At 40.0% G+C, this 25,241-nt stretch overlaps 1 protein-coding gene and 1 long non-coding RNA gene across 9 annotated transcripts in view; one reads left to right on the forward strand and one right to left on the reverse strand.

The window, feature by feature from the left end:
* Positions 1–25,241, reverse strand: part of LOC144615317 (uncharacterized) — a 48,016-nt gene that overhangs the window by 17,264 nt on the left and 5,511 nt on the right. Inside the window, exons 2-7 of one of the 7 annotated variants that reach the window (XM_078442220.1) lie at positions 23,033–23,104; positions 17,688–17,759; positions 13,762–13,833; positions 12,959–13,039; positions 2,169–2,240; positions 1,531–1,605 (exon numbers count right to left, since the gene is read on the reverse strand). In XM_078442220.1, coding sequence (XP_078298346.1) covers positions 1,531–1,605; positions 2,169–2,240; positions 12,959–13,039; positions 13,762–13,833; positions 17,688–17,759; positions 23,033–23,104 — 444 coding nt within the window. The remainder of the gene's footprint in view (positions 1–1,530; positions 1,606–2,168; positions 2,241–12,958; positions 13,040–13,761; positions 13,834–17,687; positions 17,760–23,032; positions 23,105–25,241) is intronic. The other 6 variants (XM_078442222.1, XM_078442221.1, XM_078442223.1 and 3 more) reach the window with 6 other exon arrangements.
* On the forward strand, positions 10,582–25,195 carry LOC144615324 (uncharacterized). Of its 2 annotated transcripts, none has more exons than XR_013553739.2 (4): positions 10,582–10,737; positions 12,124–12,265; positions 12,961–13,015; positions 24,272–25,195. It is a non-coding gene; the product is annotated as an uncharacterized LOC144615324 (long non-coding RNA). The 2 variants fall into 2 exon arrangements; XR_013553740.2 differs by lacking the exon at positions 24,272–25,195 and adding an exon at positions 17,238–17,424.

Genomic DNA, 25,241 nt, shown 5'->3' on the forward strand with positions numbered 1-25,241 from the left:
AATTCTACAGATACTAAAAGGATAATAAGGGATTATTATAAAATACTTTATGTCAATAACTTCAAGATGAAATAGATTCCCTGAAAGACATGAACTACTCAAAAAAATAAAGTATGTAATTTAAGTAGCACTATTACAAAAATAAAATCTGTAGTTTAACACTTTCTCACAAAGAAAGCTTCAAGCCCACATGGCTTCACTGGTGAATTCTAGCAAACATTTAAGGAAAAAATAATGCCAATTCTGCACAAACTGTACTAGAGAATTGAAGAGAGGGGAATACTTCCCAACTCAATTTTAAGGCCAACATTCACCTTATGAAAAATAGATAAAGACATTAGAAGAAAGGATAGATAGAAGATCTCATATACTGCTGGCTGGAATGCAAAATGGTACATCCACTTTAGAAAACAGGTAAGCAGTTTCTTAAAAAGTTAAATATACACTCAGCATATGATGTAGCAATCCTGCCATTAGGTATTTTACCACCTGCCCCCCTCCCCCAATGAAAACATATGCTCACACGAAGACCTGCATGTAAGTGTTTTAAGCAACTTTATTCATAAAGGCCAAAAAGCTAGAAACAACTCAAATGCCCATTAACTGATGAATGCATAAACAAACTGGTATATCCTCACAACTGCAATACTACTCGGCAATAAAAAGGAAATGAACTACTGACATGTGCAAAAACATGGATGAGTCTCTGGGGTGCCTGGGTGGCTCAGTCAGATAAGTGACCGACTTTGGCTCAGGCCATGATCTCATGTTCCGCAGGTTCATGCCCTGTATTGGGCTCTGTGCTGACAGAGCCTGGAGCCTGCTTCGGGTTCTGTGTCTCTCTCTCTCTCTCTGCCCCTCTCCTGCTTATGCTCTCTGTTTCTCAAAAATAAATAAACGTTAAAAAAGTTAAAAAAAAAACAAACATGGATGAATCTCAAAAGGATTATGCTGAAAGGAACCAATCACAGAAGACTGCATACTGTATGATTTCATTTATTTATTTTTTTTAATGTTCATTTATTTTTGAGAGAGAGAGAGAGATGGAGTGCAAATGGGGAAGGGGTAGAGAGACAGGGAGACACAGAATCTGAAGCAGGCTCCAGGCTCTGAGCTGTCAGGACAGAGTCCGATGCAGGGCTTGAACTCACAGACCGCGAGATCATGACCTGAGCTGAAGTCGGACGCTTAACTGCCTGAGCCACCCAGGTGCCCCTTGTATGATTTCATTTATAAGACACTGTAGAAAAGGCAAAACTATAGGGACAAAAATTAGGTTGGTGGTTGCCAGGGCTGGTGGTGAGAAAAGGGGATTGGCTGCAAAGGCACATAGGGGCCTTTTGGGGTGACAGAAATGTTCTACGTCTCAAATGTGGTGGTGGTTACATAACTACACGTTTGTCAAAACTCATCAAACTGTATGCTTAAAAAGAGTAAATTTTATACCTCAATAAATCTGACTTAAGAAAACAATAAAACAAATCTAAGTAAACAACTAAGTGAAAATACACATAAGAAAAATCAACTTACAGTGTTTCCAATTCAACGGTCATCATGAGGATGCTCTCAACTGTTGTAAGTGACACCTGTGTTGATCCCATGTCTCTGAAGGAGAAAGCCCAAACATGCGTGATTTGAACCCAAGGATAAAAATTCTGTACCTAAAAAGATACTTAGCAACATGTGATTACTTCAATTCTGGCTTCTTTGTCAAGTCAGCTCAAGAGTTTTCTTGCTATGGACAATAATTTCAGAAAGCTCCCAATGAAGACATTTTATGTGCATCATCAAATTAATCACCTTGGTGCTCAACAGTACAATCCTTTTTACTCTTATCCTCATTTTCATTCTCAATTGCATCCACCTCTCTTGATTAGTCTTTTTTTCTTTTAATATACACCTTACTCCACTTTCCACTTTGAGATAAATGGTATTTCTACCTACATCTACAAGTCCCATGTCTGTTATGTGTTCTTCAATACTACTCCTTCCTCTGCAGGCTATCTTGCCCATATACGTTTTTTCTTTGCTAATAATGCTTATTTCAATAACCCAGTTAAAATTTAAATTACGACTTTTTAACCAAAACGCAAAATACTTAATCTTTTGATGACAACAAAAAAGATCAGAAATCATCTCATGAGCCATGAGATTGTTGCAATACTTACAAATATTTTAATGCTGGCAACTTAAAAAGATAGGAATCTTCAACAGTTGACAGAGGGTTACGACTGATAATTCTGAAAAATGCAATGGAATTAAAATTATCTGCATTTCCAGTAATGACTACCATGAAAGTTTATGTTCATTTTGGGGGTATGGAACTGGAAGGTGAAAACTAATCATTTTCTGCCTTTGCCTATAAATCACCCTTAGATTCTGTAAAGCACTCTTCCTTTGGGAACTACCCAGCTCTCTGGACGATAAAGTGGAGAACAGAAAGAGGAAAAAAAAAAATTTTTTTTTTACGTGGACAGCAAAGCAAAGATATGCCAAAGAACTTTTTGGGCTGAAAATCCTAGAAGTGACTATGCTGGTAGGAAGCCCAGGCTCTGTAGGAAATACTGTTTCTAGTGTCCTCTGTAATTCTAGGTGCTTTTCCTTTATCTCTAGAAATGTAAAAAATTCCACAGTTTAAAACACCCGGTTAAAGACAAAAATAGGACCAATTCCTCAGTTTGGGGGCCAAAGACAAAGGGATTAATCTAAGAGGAAATGGTGAAAGCTATACCCCCACCATGTGTATTCTCCTATGACAGCCTTTGTTAGGTGGCATATGATCCCGTTTCCTTATCCATCTCCTGGACTGCCAGCTCCTTGAGGGCAGGGACCATACTCTATTGTCATTTTTGTCCCTGTGCCTGACAGAGTGCTTGTTATTTACTAGTTACTTAGTGAAGGCTTGTTGAATAAATAACTTTTTGTCACTGCTTGACACAAGTTTTTATTCCAAAATGCCAAGTAGATTTTCTTCTCAGTTCTTTACAGCAAAAATAAAGTGAAGGAAACAGGAAGAAAGAAAAGAAAATCTGCCTTTAGGTTGACTCTGCTCAAGAATCATCACTGTACTTTTGCAAAATTATAAGGATAATCATCACAACCAATACTATTGAGCCATAGGGCATCTGTGATCAGCATTTCACATTTAAACCTCACAATAACCTTATGTGATAGATACATCATTACCCCATTTTACAAGTGAGGAAACTGAAGTACAGAGAGGTTGTATAATTTGTCCCAGTTTGTCAAGCCAGTCAAGAAGCAGAGCTGGAATCTGAACTCAGTTCTGACTCCAAAGCCTGTATTTAACTTGTATGAAAAAAAAAGGGGGTTTAAAATAGCCGTTACCTTAAACTTAACTTTGAGAGCATTAAATATAGAAACACTTTGCTGAACTTCATCTCTCCATCTGGGAGAGCTTCTCTAAGAATTACATTTTCTATTTTTATTCCTTTCCTCTAATCATCTCCCATGATTAAGTATTTAATTAGCCTGTGATCATTGAGACTTTAGAGATTTCATTTTTTATTTTTGTATTCTATTTTTTGAGAGAGAGAGTACAAGAGTATGAGTGAAGGAGAGGCAGAGGAAGAGAGAGAGAGAGAATCCCAAGCAGGCTCCATGCCCAGTGCAGAGCCTGACATGGGGCTTGATCCCATGACCGCAAGATCATGACCTGAGCCGAAATCAAGAGTCAGGCAGTTAACTGAGCCACCCAGGTGCCCTGAGACTTTAGACATTTTAAAGCCCTGTTACAGGTGAATCAGTGAAAATGAGAAAGGAAGGACGTCTGAAAATTCATCCTTCCGTAAAAGCAACAACAACAACAAAAAACTAGCAAAAATGGTCAAAATCAACTTTCTCAGAACTTTGGAAATTTTAACCAATGGGCTTGCAGCAACCCGGAGAGCATTTATTAAAGAAAAAATTACTAATTTCTATGAGAACAGTGAGCTCTGTTGTTTTAACTTGTCCTCAACCTCTGCTCTCCATCGTGATGGTAGCCTTAAAAATTGCCCACATCCCAGGGGAACAGAATGGAGCTCAAGTTCCTTAAAGCCTCATTCCCAAGGAACAAACTGTCATTGTTTTACCTGTCTAGTGGGGTCCCTAAAAAACTTCACTTGAAAGCCTTGCCCTTGACCTCACTGAGAACTGCACAGTGCTAAAATAGCCTCTTCCCAAGGGGCATTTTTTGAAAACAATTATAGATAAATGTTTTAATCTGGCAGCTATGTGAGGCAATTGATAACAAGACAAAAAATAGCCTAAACAAAAAGCCTAAAAGGAAAAAGCTGAGAAATGAGATGTCCATAGGGACTTTGAAATGCTCCAACATCTTCCTGGGTAACTAGAAGACCACAAGACATATTCCTGGGAATGTAGAAAAAAAACCTTAGCACTAATAAATGAGTTCAGCAAGGTTACAGGACACAAGATCAATATGTAAAAATTAGCTTTATTTCTATACATCAGCAATGACTATTCCAAAAATAAAATTAGAAAAACAATTCCATGTATAACAGTACTCAAAAGAACAAAATACTTAGGAAAACATTTAACCAAAGAAGTGCAAGAATCACACTAAAAACCACAAAACGTTGTTGAAAGAAATTAAAGAAGATTGAAATAAGTGTAAAGATATGCCATGTTCACGGATCAGAAGAAAATATTGTTAAAATGGCACTATACCCCAAATTGAACTGTGGTTTCAGTATAATCCCTATCCAAACCCCAACTGACTTCTTTCCAAAAATTGGCAAGCTAATTCTAAAATCTGTATGTCAATTCAAGGGACCGAGAATAGCCAAAATGATCTTTTTAAAAAAAAAAAAAAAGTTTATCTATTCATTTTGAGAGACAGCGAGCATACACACCCGTGCAGAAGAGCAAACATGAGCGAGTGTGAGTGGGGAAAAGTGTGAGCAGGGGAGGGGCAGAGGGAGAAGGAGAGGGAGCATCCCAAGCAGGCTCCATGCTGTCAGTGCAGATTGCAACACGGGGTTCCATCTCACAAACCATGAGGTCATGACCTGAGCTGAAATCAAGAGCCGGCCACTTAACCAACTGAGCTACCCGGGTGCTCCAAAACGATTTTGACACAGAACAACAAAATGGGAAGACTCACACGCCCTGGTTTCAAAACCTACTTCAAAACTACAGTAATCACGGTGTGGTACTGGCAAAAGAACAGACATGTAAGTTGATGGAACAGAACTGACAGTCCAGGAACAAATCCTCACATTTATGGCCCACTGATTTTCAACAAGGGTGCCAACACCATTCAACGTGGGAAGACTAGTCTTTTCAAATGATGCTGGGACAACCGTATATCCCCATACAAAATAATGTAGTTGGATTCCTACACTTCACACCATATATAAATATTAACTCAAAATGAGTCAAAGACCTAGAAGGAAGAGCTCAAGCTATAAAACTCTCAGGAGAGAAATCTTTATGACCTTGGATTTAGGCGACGGTTTCTTAGACATGACACAAAAAGCACAACAAACCAAAGGAAAAATAGATAAACTGGACTTTATTTAAAAATAAAAAAACAACCCAAAACTATCATATGTCTGATACAAGTCTAGTATCCAGAACATCCAGAATATATAAAGAACTCTTAAAACTCAGTGAAAAGACAAATAATCAAATGTTTAAATGGGTAAAGGATTTGAAGAGACATTTCGCCAAAGAAAATACATGAATGGCCAATAAGCACATGAAAAGATGCTCAATGTCTTAGGTCATTAGGGAAATATAAATCAAAGCTACAATGAGATACTACTCTACACTCACTAAGATGGCTATGATCGAACAGAGAGACAATGATAAGTGGTAGCAAGATTTGGGGAAACCAGAATCTTCATACATTGGTGGGAATGTAAAATGGTGTAGTCACTGTGGAAAACAGTTCGGCAGTTCCTCAAAAGGGTTAAATATAGAGTTACTACATGACCCAGCAATTCCACTCTTAGGTATGTACCCAAGAGAATTAAAAACATATGACCACACAAAAACTTGTACATGAATACTCATAGCAGCATTATTCACAATAGCCAAAAAGTCAAAATAATCCAAATGTCCAATAACTCACGAATGGATGAACAAAATGTGACTGGAGCACCTGGGTGGCTCAGTCGGTTAAGCATCTGACTTTGGCTCCGGTCGTCATCTCACAGTTCATGAGTTCGAGCTCTACATCAGGCTCTGTGGTTTTGGATCCTCTGTCCCCCTCTCTCTCTGCCGCTTCCCCGCTTGTGTGTGCGCTCTCTTTCAAAAATAAATAAACATTAAAAAAAGGAATGAAGTACTGAAACATGCTACAACCGGATAAATCTTGAAGCCAACAAGCCATGTGAAAGAAACTAGACACACATTTCTATGAAATGTCCAGAATAGGCAAATCCATAGGGGCAGAAGGTAAATTAGTTGTTGCCAGGGGCCTGGGAGGAGGGGGGAATGGGGAGTAAAGGCTGATGGGTATGGTATTTCTTTCGAGGGGGGCAATGACAATGTTCTGGAATTAGCAGTGATTATTGTCTATCAAAGTATACCATTGGACTATATACTTTATAATGTTGCATATTCTATTATGCGGACTATATCTCAATTTGAAGAAAAAAAAAAAGAACCATGTTGTGATAAATAGAGAACCAGTTGCCAGAAGATCAAACATGTTAGTAGGTGGAGAAAAGGGGAGCGAAGATTCAAACTCTTCCACAACGGAGGTCAGAGGGAGTTAGCGGTGCGGCTGGGAGCCATGCATTTTTGTTCTTGCCTTGGAAACTCCCCTATTCTTCCTATTCCAGCCCCTTCTTCTACGTTTTTTCAGGCCCATTAACATGTCGGGTTTGTGTAACACTAGTTAATATCCAGTCAGACGATGTTATGAAGAGAAAGAACGTGAGTGTCACATGTCTGGTTAAACACAGTTCCTCAACCTTGAGGCTCCGAATGTCCTTTGGCTTTGAAAAAATAAAAATGGCATTAATACCTACAAGCTTACTGGCGGGCTCTGTGCAAGTAACCTCTTCCACGTGTGTGTCTTCCCCTGCCCACTTCTCCCCCCCCCGCCCCGCCCCCCTGGCTCCCTATTAAGAAAGACTATGAAGAATTATGCAGCCAAAACAATTTAGTAGTTTGTTATCCTTCCCCCAACTATCTCAGTGCTCTACCCCCACTGTCCCCCCCTCTTTCCTGGTAGCTCACCCATGGCCTTATACCCATCGGCTCGGTGCTTCCTCTTACCCAGGCAGCCCTCCTGCTGAGATGAATGCCCTGTGTTTATCTGTAGTGAAAACAAAATACAGGCCACTCCAAGTTATCCTATCTCCTCCTGTCTTTAGTGCCGCCTTCTCTTCATGGAGCTATTGTGCCTGAGCCAAGGGGAGAATGAGAACTGACCCGACAGGTTACATCTGCTGGACCGACAGCAATTGTCTTTCCACAGACTGCGATACGCACGAACGGTGGACGCTGCACTAGACATCATCTCCATTTCCGTTCAATTCCCTCATTTTACAGATAAAACGTGTGCTGACTCAGTCTATTGGCTTTTGGATATTCGTGGGCTTATCTTTATGGGAGTAAAACATAACAACAGTTATCCTCAAAGACTGTCTCATAATCAAAGTTGAAGAAATACTGTTCTAGATATTTTTTTGTTTTTTAAAAAACTCTATCTTATTTGAAGAGGAAAACTCAAGTATTTTTGCAAAAGCTTTCCGTTGCAGAGCAACGGGACAGACTAAAGGTAGCTCACAAAATAAGGGAACATTTCTTACGTGTTATTTTTTTTTTCTCCAAATTCTTCTACAGAGGTCCAGACAGATGGGCTACGTTTCCTTTCTATTAACTGAGGAGACAGAGAAGACTTGAGGACTGAAGCTTGTCACCACTGTCCTGAATGTCCTGAAATCCTAACAGCTTTGGCTGAAAAAATGTCCAAAGCAGGCAGTGAAAATACATTTCAAATAGGACAGACTCCAAACTCTCTATGCTGGAATCCCAAGGCATGGAGGGAAAACTGGCTCCTTGGAGGAAAGCAGTTGAAGAAATAAGTAGAGTGATCTAGACCCTATTCCAGTATGTTTGAAGTACTTGGGGATAGAATAACCCCTTTCCTTTATTCATCTACATAGGTCCATGAGCCATGAGAACATGACTCCCCATGCGAAGCTCCTCAATACAAGACATCTAACGGCATCACGTAGATCCTCTCTCAGGGGTTGGGCGGGGGGAGGGGCGAAGCCTAAAGAATCTGAAATGGTGAGCCCATGTTTTAATTCAAGTTCTGAGAACAGCCTTGAAGAGGAGTTTCTGGCAGTGAGGAACAGCCCAAGAAGCAAGGGCCCCGGAATCAGGCAGACCTAGGTCTGAATTCTGGCTGTCACTTCCTGGTGAAGGGACTTAAGTAACGAACGTCTCCGAGTCTTTTTAGCAGCATTTACCTCATAAGGCAATTTGAGGATTAAAGGAAAGAGCATGTGCAAAGCACCTAGCATAAGGCTGGGCACAGAGTGGGTGCCTAGCAGTGACGATGTGATATTTGCACCAGGCGGTGAGCAGGAAGCCTGGGGATGCCCATAGGTGGCATGGCCAGGAGCTCCCGAAGCATAGGGAAAAGGAGCTCCCTGCTCGAAAGGTCCTATTCCAGTGAGAAGCTGACTCCAAGGGACGACGCCCAAAAGGCCGGTTGTCATTCAGGTCCTACCTAGTGCCAGGGAATGCGGAATTGTATTACTCGCGAAGCTTCTTAAGTGGTTCTGTCACTTATTGACAGTGTGAACCTAGGCAAGTCACCCGATGTCTCTGAGTTTCAACTTCCTCATCCCCGAAATGAGGATGATACTACCTGTATCACAAGAGTTGCTGGAAAAACGAAAATGAAGTGCCGTGTGAGGGGCCACGTCCGGAGCATTTCCCACGTGCCAGGCTCTATTCTAAGAGTTTAAGACACACTGTCTTACTTGCAGCACAAGCGAAAGGTCTCAGCGTAGTGCCGGGGCGCAGTAAATACCTAACAGAGGTAGGTATTAAAGAAATGATATGGGGCAGAGGAGCAACTACCATGCTTCCCAGAGAAAGAAGATGCCTTGGCATATACGTGGGAAGAATCAGAGGCAGCTGGGAGAAGAAAAGTAACAGTTGGGTATGACTATCGCAAAGCTTCTGAACTACCACACACGGAAAATAATAAAAGTTACCCTAAATCACCCCAAAAGGACAGCCCTGAGTTGTCATCTTCATCCTTAACGTTGATGCCTTTCTGAATCTGAGAAGAAGCTGCCAGGATTTCCAGTACATACCAAAAAGCGATGACAATATCCTGAAGTGTGTCAACTTGTGTGGGCACGCAGCCGTCTAAAAGGAAGCAGATGGTGGTTGACTGGGGGAGCGTTAGGGCGTCTCTGTGACTGCGGCTCGACTTTGCCTTCAGAGGGTGGCCACACCTACCTCAACGATATTCTCAACAATAATTCAAAAGGGGTAAGGCTTAGATTTTCCTTATTCTCCCTTAGAGCTTATGTTCTTGGCACAATACTGATGCGCCACAGACGAGCCAGCATGTGAATGTGCTCTATCCCGATAAGGTACAGCCTTTCTACATCGTAGAGTCCTTCGGCTTCTAAACTCATGGAGCTCGTACTGTTAGAAGCAATGAAGTGAATTTTTTAAAATAAGCCATCGGTCTGCACCTGTGTAGGTGAATGAAGGAGAAGCACTTTAAAGTCAGGAAAAAAAAAGTATACTTAACATTTAGGATTATCAACCACTGTTGGTTTTCCATAATATATTTCATTCCTGATTTCATCTGAAAGAAATAGGATTATTACTACCATTCAAAAAGTGGTACCTTATTAATAAACTCTTGGCATGGCTTTGAGGTGGATTTCAGATTCAAAATAGACTTTACCACACCGCTAACGTGTTCACTCAGTGTTTATCAATAACTTAAGAGGCTTCATTCAAAAAACTTACTGAGATAGAATTACCTGAAACCCAGGGGTGAATCGAGGCCTTGTAGGGTCTGGACCTCATCTACTTTGGGAAATCCTGCCTCATCAAAACATGCAAAATTATGCGTACAGGAACTGCGAGGGTCCCTCCCAAGACTTCGGAAGGGGCCTATGTAAGTGAGAAGACCTGAAGTTTAAGCTTCAGTCAGTTCAAGATAAATCCACCTCAGCTGGGGCCCAAAAGGCTTACAAACTTATTTAATGCTGGAGAAAATATTGTTTCAACTTATAAACACCCCAGTAATTAAGTCACATAGGTAATAACGTGACTGAATTCACGGGATGGCATCTCCCTTGCGCATGCTCTCTTTCTCTCAGAATAAATAAACGTTAAAAAGAAAAAAGAAAAGAAAAGTTTGGCCCCAAACAAGGAGCCCAGCCTCCAATACACACTTACTGTACTGTGATAATTTTTTGGAAGTTAACTGTGAATTCGTTTTAGTAGTACAGCTCTATTCAAACCACATTGAAAGGGCGGGCCTACGCCGGCTGACTCCATCTTGTTCTGTGTCCTTCACCTTGACCACACCTCCTCCCCTTGAGTAACCCCCCCCCCCAACTGCCTAACAGCACTCTTCCCCAGGACCCTTCCCCAGCCAATCAGCTGAGGCCACAGCCATTACCTCACCAACTGCCCCTAGGCCCCCATAAAACCTTTGTCCTTTTGAAACTGGCTCTCTCTCCCCGGTATCTCACCTCTGCATCAGTGCAGGTAGGGGATTGAGCTCGAGCTAGCTCGAATAAAGGCTCTTTTGCTTTTACATCGGACTCGGCTCCCTGGCGGTATTTGGGGATCACGAATTCTGGGCATAACACACATGACATGAGTATTAATTTATTCTCAATACCAGCTAGCTCTGGTTCTTTAATTACCTTTTTCTGTCATGTAAGATCGATGAGGGAGCATGAGGCAAGTTGAGGGCAAAATACAAGTTAGCACATGCCCCCGCCCCAGGTGGGATATGTGTGATTCTGGCTGCTCGAGGACAAAGGAAAGGAAAGAAAACAAATGGTTAACTGATAAGAGATCTCAGTCGGGCAAGATAGGAGTTTCCATCAGTTTACAAATATCTTAGTAAATTACAAGAAAAAGGCAATCTTATCAATAGCCTAATCGCCAGAAACCTACAGAATCAGCGTCCTGGAGCCCCAACATCACCCCTCCATAGTGATATGGGGAACAAAGGCAAGAAGGAAATCTCAGGTAAAATTAAATTTCCTTATAACCTGCAGCCTATTGACAGATACTTGAGGCAGGCAAATAAAATATTTCTCCAGGAACTCCCTACTGTCTTATTGCTTTGCTAGACGGAAAAACAACCTTAGCTTGACAATAGCAAGGCCTCTGGTATCTTAGGAGTCCTCTTTCACATATCACAGTCCCTCTGGAGACTTCCCTTTTGACTTGACCTCCCAATTCCATAGCATATAACCTGTCACTCTTCACAACCCCAGTGCAGTTCTTTCTGCCCACGGTCCTGTCCCTGTGCTTTCATAAAATCGCCTTTTTGCACCAAAGACATGTTCAAGAATTCTTTCTTGGCCGTCGGCTCCCGACTCCCCACCATCTCCCCAAAACTTCATCAAGATGAACGTGAAAACTCAACACAAGCAAGTTGTTGCCTTGTCCACGACAAATCTGTTCTATTTCACAACCATCCCCTACTTTGTCACCCCCTAGCTCGTTACCCTGCTGCACTGATGCCAGCATGGCTCACATACGTTTTCCCATCAACGGCCATCTTTTTCTCCTTCCAGTATGAAAGATTCTTGGGGACAGTCCCTGTGTATTCTTTGTACCCCCAGTACTTAGTACACTGTCGACACAGAGTGCGCGTGGCACTGAGTGTTTTTCAATGAATTCATTCATTGTTATCAACGGATTCCACCCTATTTTGTCCTGTATTGCCTACATAACTATGAAATTCAGATTCTTAGAAGAGACTCTCGGTGTTATAAGATGCTTAGTAGAGGTGGTGAGTTTTAAGACATTATATTGACACCACTAAAACCTCTTGGTGGAGAAACTCAATGAGCCCGTTCTCTGGCATGCCGGCAAAACAAAAAACTGACCCTCAGTATTCTTTCCCCAAGTTAGGCATCAGCAAATTAATGAGAGGAGAGAGGAGGCCCCTGCTCTTGGGCACCCGCAGGAACTTAACTCCAGCTCCGGACACACCGTAAACACTTTCATCTAATGGAAGATAAGTTGTGAAATCGGATTTCTGAACCACAAGACAGTAAGACAGTCTTTTCCAGCGTCTGCTTTAGAGGAGGGTCTTCAACCTTGAGTCTAAAAATCCCCCTCAGGCCACTGAACATGTCCAGTATGATTTGCTTTTTTACAGAGAAATCACAGAATTTTCCGGCTGAAAGGGAATAACACACTTCTTAATTGAAGAGTGGTCAGGAAAGAAAACACATGGAGAGCAGTGCCCTGTGGCAGGCATTCAGGAGTTCTTTCTGCTTTCCTGATGGCTCAAGAAGCACCCACACCTTTTGCTGCCTGGAGAACTCTGTGCTAAACTTAGTTCTTTGAAGTTCTCTTTTGCATAGGAAACTTGCACATGAGCAGGAATCAAAGTTAAATTCAAAAGTGGATTTCAAGGACCATGCACACCTTGGGGAAGCATCACTGTCACGAATTCCCATGATAATACTGACTTGGGTGTTACTTGCTTGGGGCTTTCATTGCCCACGAAAGCTGGTTACGAGGGAGGGCAGAGAGTGCCATTTAGGAGTTAAGACAAGTCTCTTGGCCTCTTTGTACCTTAGTTTCCTCATTTGAAAAAAAAAATGGATTTTAAGACCTACTTTCCAGAATTCATACTGGGTTTATTAACACACACCTAACCAATCACTGTATGATATTTTTACATGTAGTTTTTTTTTTTTTTTTTTTTTTACATGTATTCATTTTCTATTTCACTTACAGCTTGTGTAAAAACGGCATTCCATGCCAGGCCTGAAATGTTCCAAAGCTCAGTTCGGTGAGTAAATTGCAACGAAGATTTCTACACACACACACACACACACACACAAAAAACAAGACACAAACAAAGAGAAAAAAAAGATATTCTTTCAGAATATTTATCCTTTGGCAGTGATTCTAATTTATAGATAATGAAACATAACCACAATACTCTCTCCATACACTAAAGAAATCTCACTATGAAAGATACTTGCCTTTTTAAAAAAATATTTGCATGAAAGATTTATACTTTCATGTTTATACATGTGGTGCATTAGATACAAATCAGTAAATGCTCAATAAATACTTGTGTTAAGTAAGTATTTTTTTCTAGAGAAGTAAGTTTATTTCTCTAGAAAAACGTTTCACAACTTTAGCACTGTTGAGATTTATGGTTGGATAATCTTTGTTATGGGGGGGGGGGTGCTGCCCTGTGAACTGTAGGGTGTGACAGCAGCCCTGGCCTCCACCCACTAGATGCCAGGAGCACATCTACAGTCTGACAATCAAAAATGTCTCCAGACACTACCAAGTGTCACCTGGATGCAAAATCACCCTGGCAGAGAACTGCTGCTCTAGAACGATTCACTCTGATCTCTATAATAACTCTCACACCAAACTTTGCCACAGACAAAAAAGATTTGCTACATAATTTTAGTAGCTTTCGACTAATAAAGTTTCATTCATTCCAAATGAATAACAAAGAGGTTTACAATTAAGTTTAATACAAATTCCAAATATAATGAATTTATATTTGTAACTTACATAAACTTCAAAAAAGGTAGTGATTCAAATGTACGTCTTTCAATAGATTGTATTTTATTGCAGGATAAATCTCTAGGAAAAGGAAAAGGAAAATATTGCCTCAATTAGCTATAAGATATCTAATTAGTAGGATGGTAGTATTGAATAAGTAGCTTTTGGCTAAACTCTGAGTATTAGGAATTGTTATTTGAACCTTCCAGAGCCCCTAACCCTGTCCTCACCTTTCTTAAGAGTCTCACCTTTGTGATCTTCATACATAAAATATGCAACTATAGATCTTGATAGATCTTGGAAGTAATCTTTCCTGAGAGCAGAAGAATTGATTAAATGACTGTTTGTGGCCTCATCAATTTCTAAATTATGAGCTCAAAGTTGTGATCGCCACATATAATTTCTAATATTAAAAGGGATATTCTCACATTAGCACACCTTCCTGGTTTAGTTCTATTTCTTGACACCAAGTCAATACCAGAAGAGGTAAAAGATACCTTTTCATTTAACTTGAAAAGAAGTTACTCCTCTAATCAATACCTAACTTTGAACGAACTCAGAATTATATTATCATATTAATAGAAATTTATTTTTGGTTGTACGTTGCCTAAACGGTCTATGAATTTATCAATTGCTTCAGCTGCAAGTGGGGCCAACAAAAAAACAACACGGTCCTGGATTTTTATTTGGAAACACCCATTCTTGATTATGGTTGACCCTCTTATTTCCATGGATTTCAGCCGAGTCCCTCACTTTCCACCTACATGGGTACCACCATCTTCTGACTGGCATTTTCATCTCTGGTCTCTCCCATTCTAATCTATACTGCACACAGTCACCAGATTAATTCTCCAGGAGTGGTTCTCAAATATCAGAGTCACTTGGGAACTTACTCAAGATGCAAATTCTCAGCTCTACTCTGGACTGAGTGAATCAGGAACTGTGGAGGTGGAACCTGTGTTCTGACAAGGCCTCCCGGTGACCCTGGTGCAGTCTAAAGTTTGTCCTAGAGCACTGCTGTGATAACACGGTAGCGTGGCATATCATCCAAGGCCTTCAAAATCCTAAATCCGGCTCTAGTTTCCTACTCTACAGATACCAAAGAAATTTCTCCTGCATTTTGCCTTTCACTCACTCTATCTTGCAAGCATATTCTTCCCAAGATGTCTATCTGATGATACGTCATAGCCATTCAAGGTTCTGTTCAAACAGTATTTCTCTAGTAACTTCCCTGATCCAACTTGAAGTCTTCCCCCCCTCTTCTGTGTTCCAAAAACAACTTATACTTCTCATTGCCCAAATCCATTTCTTCCCCTCCCCCTCTCCTCCTCCTCCTTCTTCTCCTTCTTTTAATTTTTTAAAGTAGACTCCACGCCCAACCTGGGGCTTGAACTCACGACCCTGAGATCAAGAGTCGCATGCTCTACTGACTCAGCCGGTCAGGTGCCCCAATTTCTTCTTAATATAGTTATTCTGGCATTCCATTTCCTCTGGGCATAAACTCCATGAAAGTATGGACTAGTCTTGCTCATCTGCGTTGTCTACTGTGTTTAAAACTGATGCATGGACAAAGAACAAACTCAAATATTTATAAAATAAATTAACAGCTGGGTAGTGAGTAGAAGGAGCAAAACGACTGAAAAGAAATGTGGTTTTACGACTTTGTGGCTCCCTCTTCTGCACTTTGTCAGTGCTTCATCATCCATTTAGTGCTTAGGCATTATGGTTTAAGCTTCTGTTTATTTTCCCTGTGAAATCATGAGTTCCTACAAGGGTGGGAAGCCTGTCTTAACCATCTGCGTGCCTATGGTACTGGGCATAGGGCCTGTCACATTCTTTTTTAGGTTTTGATTCACATTTTTTTTGAATGAATGAATGAGAACACTTCACCTGACATGAAATAATTGGCTTACAAAGTACCTCATAGTAGAAATAATGAAAGGCCCTATCCATTGCGCAGTTTGTCTCTTTTGGTTTTCTCCAAACTGTGTTTGTAACGTTTGGAGCCCAGATGGCAGAGGTAGCCAAGAAGACCAATACAAAGTGGTTGTCCCCTAAGACTTGGAAGGTTTGATAATTTGAAGGGCTATTTTTAGTGTCATATGAGATTCTTTTTACTCACTACCCTTAAGCCTTCCACATTTGCAAGAAGAATCTATTTTCTAAAGCACATCATTAATAAGGATTAATGAGGGGTGCCTGGATGGCTTAGTCGATTGAGCATCTGACTTCGTTCGGTTCAGGTCATGATCTCACTGCTCATGAATTCGAGCCCCGCATCAGGCTCTGGGCCAACAGCTCAGAGACTGAAGCCCGCTTCGGATTCTGTGTCTCCCTCTCTCTCTGTGCCTACCCTGCTCATACTCTGTCTCTCTCTCTCTCTCTCTCAAAAATAAATAAACATTAAAAAATTTTTTTAAAAAGGATTAATGAAATACACAGCTTTGCATGGCATGGACAAAGAATAAACACTGAACCTCCATAGCAAAGAACATTAGTATCTCTGTATGTCTAATGTACAGAGATATATGCAAACATTTCTTCCTTGACAATGAGGCTGGAGAGATGTTTATTCTGTAATTAGCGAAGTTAGAGGCATTTCTGATGTTTGTTTAGTGTAAACATTTCTAACTATACCACTTAACCATCATTATATTTTTAAAGATTTCATTTTTTTTAAGTAATCTCTATACCTAACATGGGGCTCTAACCTACAACCTCGAGATCAAGAGTTGCAGACTCTAATGACTGAGACAGCCACGTGCCCCTTAGCCATCATTTTTTTAATGTTTATTTATTTTTGAGAGAGACAGAGCATGAGTGGGGGAGGGGCAGAGAGAGAGGGAGACAGAATCTGAAACAGGCTCCGGGCTCTGAGCTGTCAGCACAGAGCCCGACACGGGGCTCGAACCCACAAACTGTGAGATCACGACCTGAGTCAAAGTCGGACGCCCAACCAACTGAGCCACCCAGGAGCCCCAACCCCTTAACCATCATTTTAAACATCTATTTTTATGGTGGCATAAGAATTTCCACACTGATCACAGGAATCTACTCCTGAAGCCAAGTGCACATTGTATGTTAGCTAACTTAACAATAAATGACATAAAAAATAATAATAAAAAAATAAACTAATAAAATTTCCCACACTGAAATCCTTAATCTCTTAATAATTTAATATGTACTTGGTAATACTGCTTACATAATTCACCTGCTTAGTTAAATATTTAATATTTAAATATTTAATTTAGATTAAATTATTTAAAAATTCTGGGTTAATGGCATTCAAATTAATGTAAGTGTTCTATATTTTCTTGTCTTGTAGGTGACAATTTGAGGTTAACTTCAATTCCTCTCATTTTACTAAGCCAACTTTTTCAAACCTTTTCTGTAAAGGCCAGACAGTAAATATTTTAGGCTTTGCAGGCCATATACGGTCTCTGTCACATATTCTCTGTTTCTTTCTCTTCTTTTCTCTTTTACAGCCCTTTAAGAACATGAAAATCATTCTGAACTCATAGGTTGTATCAAGACAGACCATACACAGGATTTGATCCATGGGCCACAAATAATAAATATAAATAAAAGCAGATGGTATATGAACACTTACATAACAAGGTTCATATGGGTGTCCATAATTGCTCAGACTTCATTACCCCTTTTCCTCTACAACTGAAGGGCTTTTTCCTATATCTTGTCTATAAAATTAAAAAGTTGAAAATGCATAGGAGGTATTTAATGCTAGAGATGGGCTGGGTCCCCACAGACTTACAGAGTTATAGAATTTAATAGAGAGAATTATAGAATTCCACTATAGAGAATTATAGAATTCTACTGTTAGAAGAAATTGTTGCAATTATCCAATTTGAACCCTGTATTTTTTAATAAATAATATAACTAAAAACTCATAATAAATGATGAACTGATTAACTTACAAATACTGGAGGGATAGCAGGTCTTCAAATGTGTCTTTATGTAATTCGGTCAGATAATTGTCCCTGAGAATTCTGCAAAATGAAAAGGTCATTTCTGGGTCAAAATGCAAAAATAACTACAACTATTTGCTACACAGGACCGCTAGATGTGAGAGAAACCTGGGTAATGGTGCCACCAAATACACTAATTCTTATTTAATGTAGGGATGGTGATCTCTGCTGTTTGATTCAAATCTTTTCTTCTCACATACTCCTTTGTCTCTCCCTCTCTCTCTCTCTCTCTCTCTCTCTCTCTCTCACACACACACACACACACACACACACACACACACACACACCCCTATCCACTCTTCACACCAAAATGTACATTTAATGCCTACTCTCTGGATCATAAAATCTCTGTTAGAACCCAGCCCTGAGTGGCAAAAACATGGACAGAACTGCCACTTCCTCCTCTCTTTTCCCAAATTTTATTGTGGAAGCCCTATTTATAACCATATCAGTGCTACAAGTAAAGCCATCTAATTTTTTCCCCATCTAAAAAATATCTGTGAGAACTAAAAATGTGCATAAAATGCACATAACATAAATGCTCAGTTTAATAAGTATAGAGTAAATACCCGTGTAACACTATTTGTTCATTCTACTGTTGGTGGATACTAGATTTTTCTAATTTTTAGTTATTATAAACAGTGCTGCTTTGGACATTTTTCTGTTTATATCCTAGTACACATTTGCCTAAGTTTCTCCAGGATTTAACAGGGGTACAAAATTGTCTTCCTAAGAGGTTGTGCTATTTCAAGCTGGCAGATTGAAACATGCCAAGTCTCTACCAAACTCCAAACTCCACCAAAGTCCCTAAGGATGATTAGAAAAGATACAATTAGAAAATCCACAACCTTAGCTCAAAGCCAAGGGAGTAGCTCTACAAACACTCCCCACCAGAAATGCCTTGGAGCCACCTACAGGGTGATTAGCTGGGATACTGCAGTAGGACCAAGGACAGCACATCAACCCCACATCCTTCCTCCTTGGATCTGGCAGCAAAGGGTGTTTTCTTCCAGGCAGGAGCCATTGGTGTTAGAAGGGGGCAGGGTCCCAGAACCCTGGAGGAAGGGTATACACTCTGACTAGCCATTAGAAGTCACCTCCCACCTCTTCTTTAACTCTCAGGGGGACCTGTCACCAATAACAAGCCCCGTGGTTCATTTCACCTCTTCCTTAGGACCAGAAAACAGAAGCAAGTCAAATCTCAACTACAAAGATAAATTGCACTCAGGAATGACCAAATGGAGTGAGAAAGCCAATTCTATTCAGGACAGAAAATAAAAAACAAATATAACAGCTTATAGTCAATGACACAGTTAACAGAGAAAACACAAAAGGATTTGAGAATACCAACATTAATGGGGCACCTGCGTGGCTCAGTCGGTTAAGCATCCGACTTTGGCTCAGGTTGCAGTCCATGGGTTCAAGCCCTGCACTGGGCTCTGTGCTGAAGCTCAGAGCCTGGAGCCTGCTTCCGATTCTGTGTCTCCCTCTCTCTCTGCCCCTCCCCAACTTGCACTCTGTCTCTCACTCTCTCTCTCTCTCAAAACTAAACAGTATACAAAATTTAGAATGGCATCATTAATATATCCTCAGACAGAGGTAAACAGTACATCTAATAAAAAGAACCAACTCAAGATTATATGAATGAAAAGTATTATCATTAGTAAAAAACTCAGTCTATGAGCAGCAGAAACGGTCGTTGAATAAATTAGAAAACTTGAGAGATCTGGCCACTGATTTCTTACCAATACTTGAAATTCTATGTATTTATTATATTTACATATTTGTTTTTATATTATATATTTGTAAACCCCTTGACAAGTGGGATATTTGGTCAGTTTTGTTCTTGGGCTTATATCCCTGGCATGTAAAACAGTTCCTGGGACATAGGAGATGCTCCATAAATATTTGTTGAATGAATTCAGAAAGTGACAGGTATCAATTTGCAAATATACTACTTTTAATTAAAACAAATCATTCATTTATCATCATTTATGAGAATAAGTACAACTTCACAGGAAAACAAATGTCTTTCTCCACCTCCGCCCCAATTTGTGACTCAATCTTTTGAGACAAGAACCTTTTGAGAATTTCATAAAAGCTATGGAATGGACCCTTTCCCTAGAAAACTGCACTTTCTTGAATACGTGCAAAGGTGTGCATGCGATTTCAATTTGCAGACCATCCCTTTAGGGCTCAGGTCCGTGAATAGAATGGACTGAATTTGTGGGTGCCAAACTTGGATGGGAAATAGAATCACATCTCTATTTTCACAAACCTCTAACTAGAATTAGCATTTCCTTCCATTATGAATGTAGGCAACAAACCACAGATTAGTGTAGTTAATTTGGTCCCCAGCAGAAATCAGATATTTTCATATCACATATTTGGCATGGATATCTCAAAATATCATTTATTCTCATCAGTACCTTGAAGTTATAATAGTTAGTAGGCGTACCATTATATTTTGTTATTTAATATTCTAACAGAAGCAGATTTATTGCTATATCACTAATCTTTTTAAAAATTTTTTGAAAACTCTATTTCCACATAATTTCCTTTTCCTATATATTTTAACTTATTATACATTTGAAAACATCATCCCAAGAACATAAGCTTCTGCAGATCATCAATACATATATAGAAGGGTGCCTGGGTGGCTCAGTCTGTTAAGTGTCCAACTTCAGCTCAGGTCATGATCTCACGGTTCGTGGGTTCGAGCCCCACATTGGGCTCTCTGCTGACAGATCAGAGCCTGGAGCCTGCTTCCAATTCTGTGTCTCCCTCTCTTTCTGCCCCTCCCCTGTTCATGCTCTGTCTCTCAGCAATAAATAAATGTTGAAAAAAATTTTTTTAAAAATTTGATATATAGAAAAAAAGGTTAAAAATCCTGCCCCAGGGGACTATTGACCCATAGTTAAAAACTTCTGTCTTACAAGGCATAACCCTCAAGCTGAATTAGAAATCATCAAATCTTGGGGCACCTGGGTGGCTCAGTTGCTTAAGTGTCTGACTTCGGCTCAAGTCATCATTTCACAGTTTGTGGGGTCGAGCCCCACATCAGGCTCTGTGCTGACAGCTCGGAGCCTAGAGCCTGCTTAGGACTCTGTGTCTCCCTCTCTCTCTGCCCCTTCCCTGCTCACTCTCTCTCTCTCTCTCTCTCTCTCTCTCTCTCAAAAATAAATAAACATTTAAAAATTTTTTAAGAATCATCAAATCTTACCAGATTCATCTTCTAGTATATAAACTACCAAATACACGCTTTTCAAAAAATATTTTTTTAACTTCAGTTTATTTTTTTTAATAGGTAATATATATTTGCATGGCTCAGAATTCCAAAGGTATATAATACACAATTCAAAGTTTTTCTCCTACCCCTGTCCCTCAGCCTACCCACTCTCTCCACTCTCTCTTGTTCCTTGTGCCAAATTACTTTCATTTTTCTTACAAGTTTGGGAAATAAGATCTCCAAGTTAGATACTATCATGAGAAAATATAAACTATATATAGTATTTAAGAAATTCATAAAATTCATAAGAAAACAACTACCTTGTTCTACCATTTGTCCCTTACCAGTAAGGTTATCAGACTAAGGGGCAGGGGGGAATCTACTTTAGGGGGATCATAATCCCTACATTTAGATTACTATGACTGTTATGTCTTTTATTATTAATTCAGAAGTCATTTATGACTTATCTACCCAAGTTGAACTAATGATATGACACACAATCTGTCATGAAAAATGCCAGTCAGTTACTTTGAGTATAATATTGTTTCCAAAATTACTTGTGTCTACACTGACTTTTTCTACAAATCAATTTAAAAAAAAGATAACAAAAAAATTGGCAAAGGACAGAAAATTCAGACAAGAAACACAAATGCCCAGGAAACATACAGAGATATTTAAATGTATACGTAATCAGAAAAATTCAAATTCAGAAGGGACCCATTTTATTCACCCACCAGATCAGCCAAGAAATGGAGAATATCCAAGAGTGGGAGGGTAGGAGGAAATGAATGCTGTCATGGTGTATGGATTGGTGTGTAAATTGGCACACCTTTTTTGAGGGCAATTAAAATTGTATATATCGACATCGTCTTCATCCCAACAGTTCCATTTCCAGGGATCTATTCTACAGAAATACCCACCCACGTACACAAAGATGCATGTATGAGGTGGTCCATGCAGCAATGCATGTAATAAGAAAACTGGACACAGCCTAAACATCCATCAGGAGGGGAATTACTAAATCATAATACACTCATACTATGGAATATTATGCAGCAGCTTGCATGGATGGGGTAACCCTCTATGTACTGGAAGAAAAAAAGTCTAAGACATACCACGAAGCAAAAGAATCGAGTTGTAGGATGTTACAATTTATGTAAAAAAAAGATAAGAAAATCACACAACAAACCTATTTTGCTGTAAATATGTATGTAGGCAAATGCATGGAAAAAGGTCTGGAAGGATATATACTAAATCCAGAGTAGTGGCTATCCCAGCAGTGGGGGGATTAGAACATAAGGCAGGTGTTCACTAGATCTGTTATTTCATCAAAAAAATTTTTTTTAATGTTTATTTATTTTTGAGACAGAGAGAGAGAGGGAATGAATGAGCAGGAGAGGGGCAGAGAGAGAGGGAGACAGAATCTGAAGCAGGCTCCAGGCTCTGAGCTGTCAACACAGAGCCCAACGTGGGGCTTGAACCCACGAACCGTTGAGATTATGACCTGAGCCGAAGTTGGACACTTAACCGAATAAGCCCCCCAGGCCCCCCTGTTATTTCATTTTTATATATTGAGACTATAATCACGTATTCCTTGTATAATGGAAAATAAGTTGAAATTGATTCTAATTTTAAAGGGAACCTGCCAAATTTAATTTTTAAAATAAACACAGATGGGGCGCCTGGGTGGCTCAGTCGGTTAAGCGGCTGACTTCAGCTCAGGTCATGATCTCGCGGTCCGTGAGTTCGAGCCCTGCGTCGGGCTCTGTGCTGACAGCTCAGAGCCTGGAGCCTGTTTCAGATTCTCTGTCTCCCTCTCTCTGACCCTCCCCCGTTCATGCTCTGTCTCTCTCTGTTTCAAAAATAAATAAACGTTAAAAAAAAAAATTAACACAGAATTGCAATCGGTAGAGGTCGAGTTGGGATATGGAAGGGGAAACACCTTTCCTCAGAGCTACTGACTTCAAAGTTCTGGACCAAGAAGGACCTTAGAATGCAGTTAGTTTTTTTTTTTTTTTTTTTTTTTTTTTTTTTTTGTATTCGTATTTGGAGAGAATATACTCACAGTTTCTCAGCCCAACGGTATCCCTTCCATACATTTTCATCAATGTGAGAAATAGAGTTTCCTTGGAAATTTCTGTGAAGAAACACAGTTCAGATCCTTGAATAGGTAGGAAAGGAATGAACAGAATAAATAAAAGAATCACTGGCAACCTTGTGGGGAATATTCCAATGCAGTAAATGCCAACTTTCTAATTTCCGCGGCTATCAGCATCCCAGGTGGTGCAATTAATAAAGAGATAGCGTGGGGCCACTGGCACAAACAAGCCAGCTCCTTAGAACCTGAACTTCCTATTTGTTCCATTCCTTGGGTAGATAACGCCTGTTAATTACTCTGGAGATAAGTATTTTTTTCCCCCAAATCACTTATGTGTCTAAAATGGTTCCTTCCACAAATCAATGAGAAAATAATAATTCAACGAAAAAAATGGTAAAAAATTTACCATTATCAGCAAACAAATGTAAAGAAGCCCTCTACTGAAACCTCTCTAGGTGTTAGAAGGATAAGGGAAGTTAGAAATTAGAATAACTAACATGGAAAGATTTCTTAGACATATTGTATAGGGAAAAGCAACAAATCACTGGGCAAGGAATTAAAAAGTATCCCCTCATTAGGAAATTAGGAAAAAATGCAAAGGAAAGAGATGGGAAGGAAGGACACACACCAAAAAGGTGACAGGAGTTATCTTATGAGTGGTAGGGAGGGTGGGGTGGGATTTTCACGTTTTATCCTCTATACCTGTGACATTAAAAACAAAAAAAAGTATCCATGATAATTCATGTATCCATGAATTACACATGTTTAAGAGAAGCTATTAAATGCCTGAGGTTCAGTTTCAACCGCTAACTCTGCGTATGACTTTGAATCTTTACCTTTAGTTTTGTCCTCTTCCCTCAGCAACAGCTTACCTGGTCAGTTTATATACACATTTTTTTCAGGGGAGTCAGGAATAAATTCAAAACAGATACCCATCTGCCCATGTGCCTGGTGGACATTTCCAGTCAACCTGAAGCCTTCTGGTTGCTCTGTGTTCCCTGGTAAAAGATGCCTCAACTTCCATCATTCTTATCTGGGACAGAAGTTTCAGAGTAATATCTGAGTTTTCTCTTTCCCGTGCACACCCCACCCGCGACTGTCATCAGTTAGTCTATCTTGTCACTTCCTCCTTTGCAGTGCTCTCAAGGCTTTTCTTTCTACTCTTTTCAGCCACTCTGAGTCGGCCCCTTGTTACTTTATTCCCAGGTTTTGTTAGAACATTCTATCTGGTCTCGCTGGATCAAGCTCTCCTCTCCAGATCGGCCTATATGGGGAACTGAAAATAATCCTGTTTCAGCGGTCTGTATATCTCATGCTTGAAAACTTTCAATGGCTCTCTATAACTCAGAATCTAACGTTCAAACCTCTCTAGCTGATAGTCAAGGTTTCTCGTAATTGGATCTTTAACTGCTTAACCTAATTCTTAATTCCTGATCATTCCTGCAGCCGTGCCTTTGCCTAGACTTATACCCATTTTTTCTCTATTTAACACATCAGAGCCACTCTTTAAGTCTCAGCTAAAGTGTTAGCTTATCCATGCAGCTCTCCCTGACCTCCATACTCCGCTGATTACAGAGTCTGCTGAATTCCAACACCCATGGTACCTCTTTTAGTACTTAATTACATGCCACCTCCCTTTTTATGACCATTTCCTTTCTTCCCACCTGTCATTTCATGTTCTGAAGACGATTTCATCCTAGTGTGGCGCCCATAGTACTTACTCTTGGGTTGGGCCCAAACTGAGTACTGTATGTGGAAGGCCGGGCGTCAAAGATGAGGTCTGGGGAATCAAAATAATAACAGCTAACACTCATATTTCGCCAGGCACTGATCCAAGTGCTTCATATGTATTACCTCATCTAGATCTCACCATAATCCCATGAGATGGTAACTATCATAATTTCCATTTCACAGAAAAGGAAACTGAGTCACAAAGCTAATAGATGACAGACCTCGGCCCAAACGCAGGCAATCTAGTTCCAGAATCTCTACTCTTCACTACTCTGTTGTATCCTATTATAGAGGATGGAGCAAAAATGGGAGAGTAGAGGTTAAGGAATGAAATAATGGGGCTAAAAATTGGATAAGGAAAAAGAATAAGGACAATTACAAGTAAAAGATTGCAGAAGGGCGAACAGTAGTAAAAAGGAAAATGAAGATAAGGGATAGTTGACAA

This window comes from Panthera onca (assembly GCF_046562875.1).
Source record: "Panthera onca isolate mPanOnc1 chromosome E1 unlocalized genomic scaffold, mPanOnc1 haplotype 2 h2.Chr16_ul_6, whole genome shotgun sequence".
NCBI lineage: Eukaryota > Metazoa > Chordata > Mammalia > Carnivora > Felidae > Panthera > Panthera onca.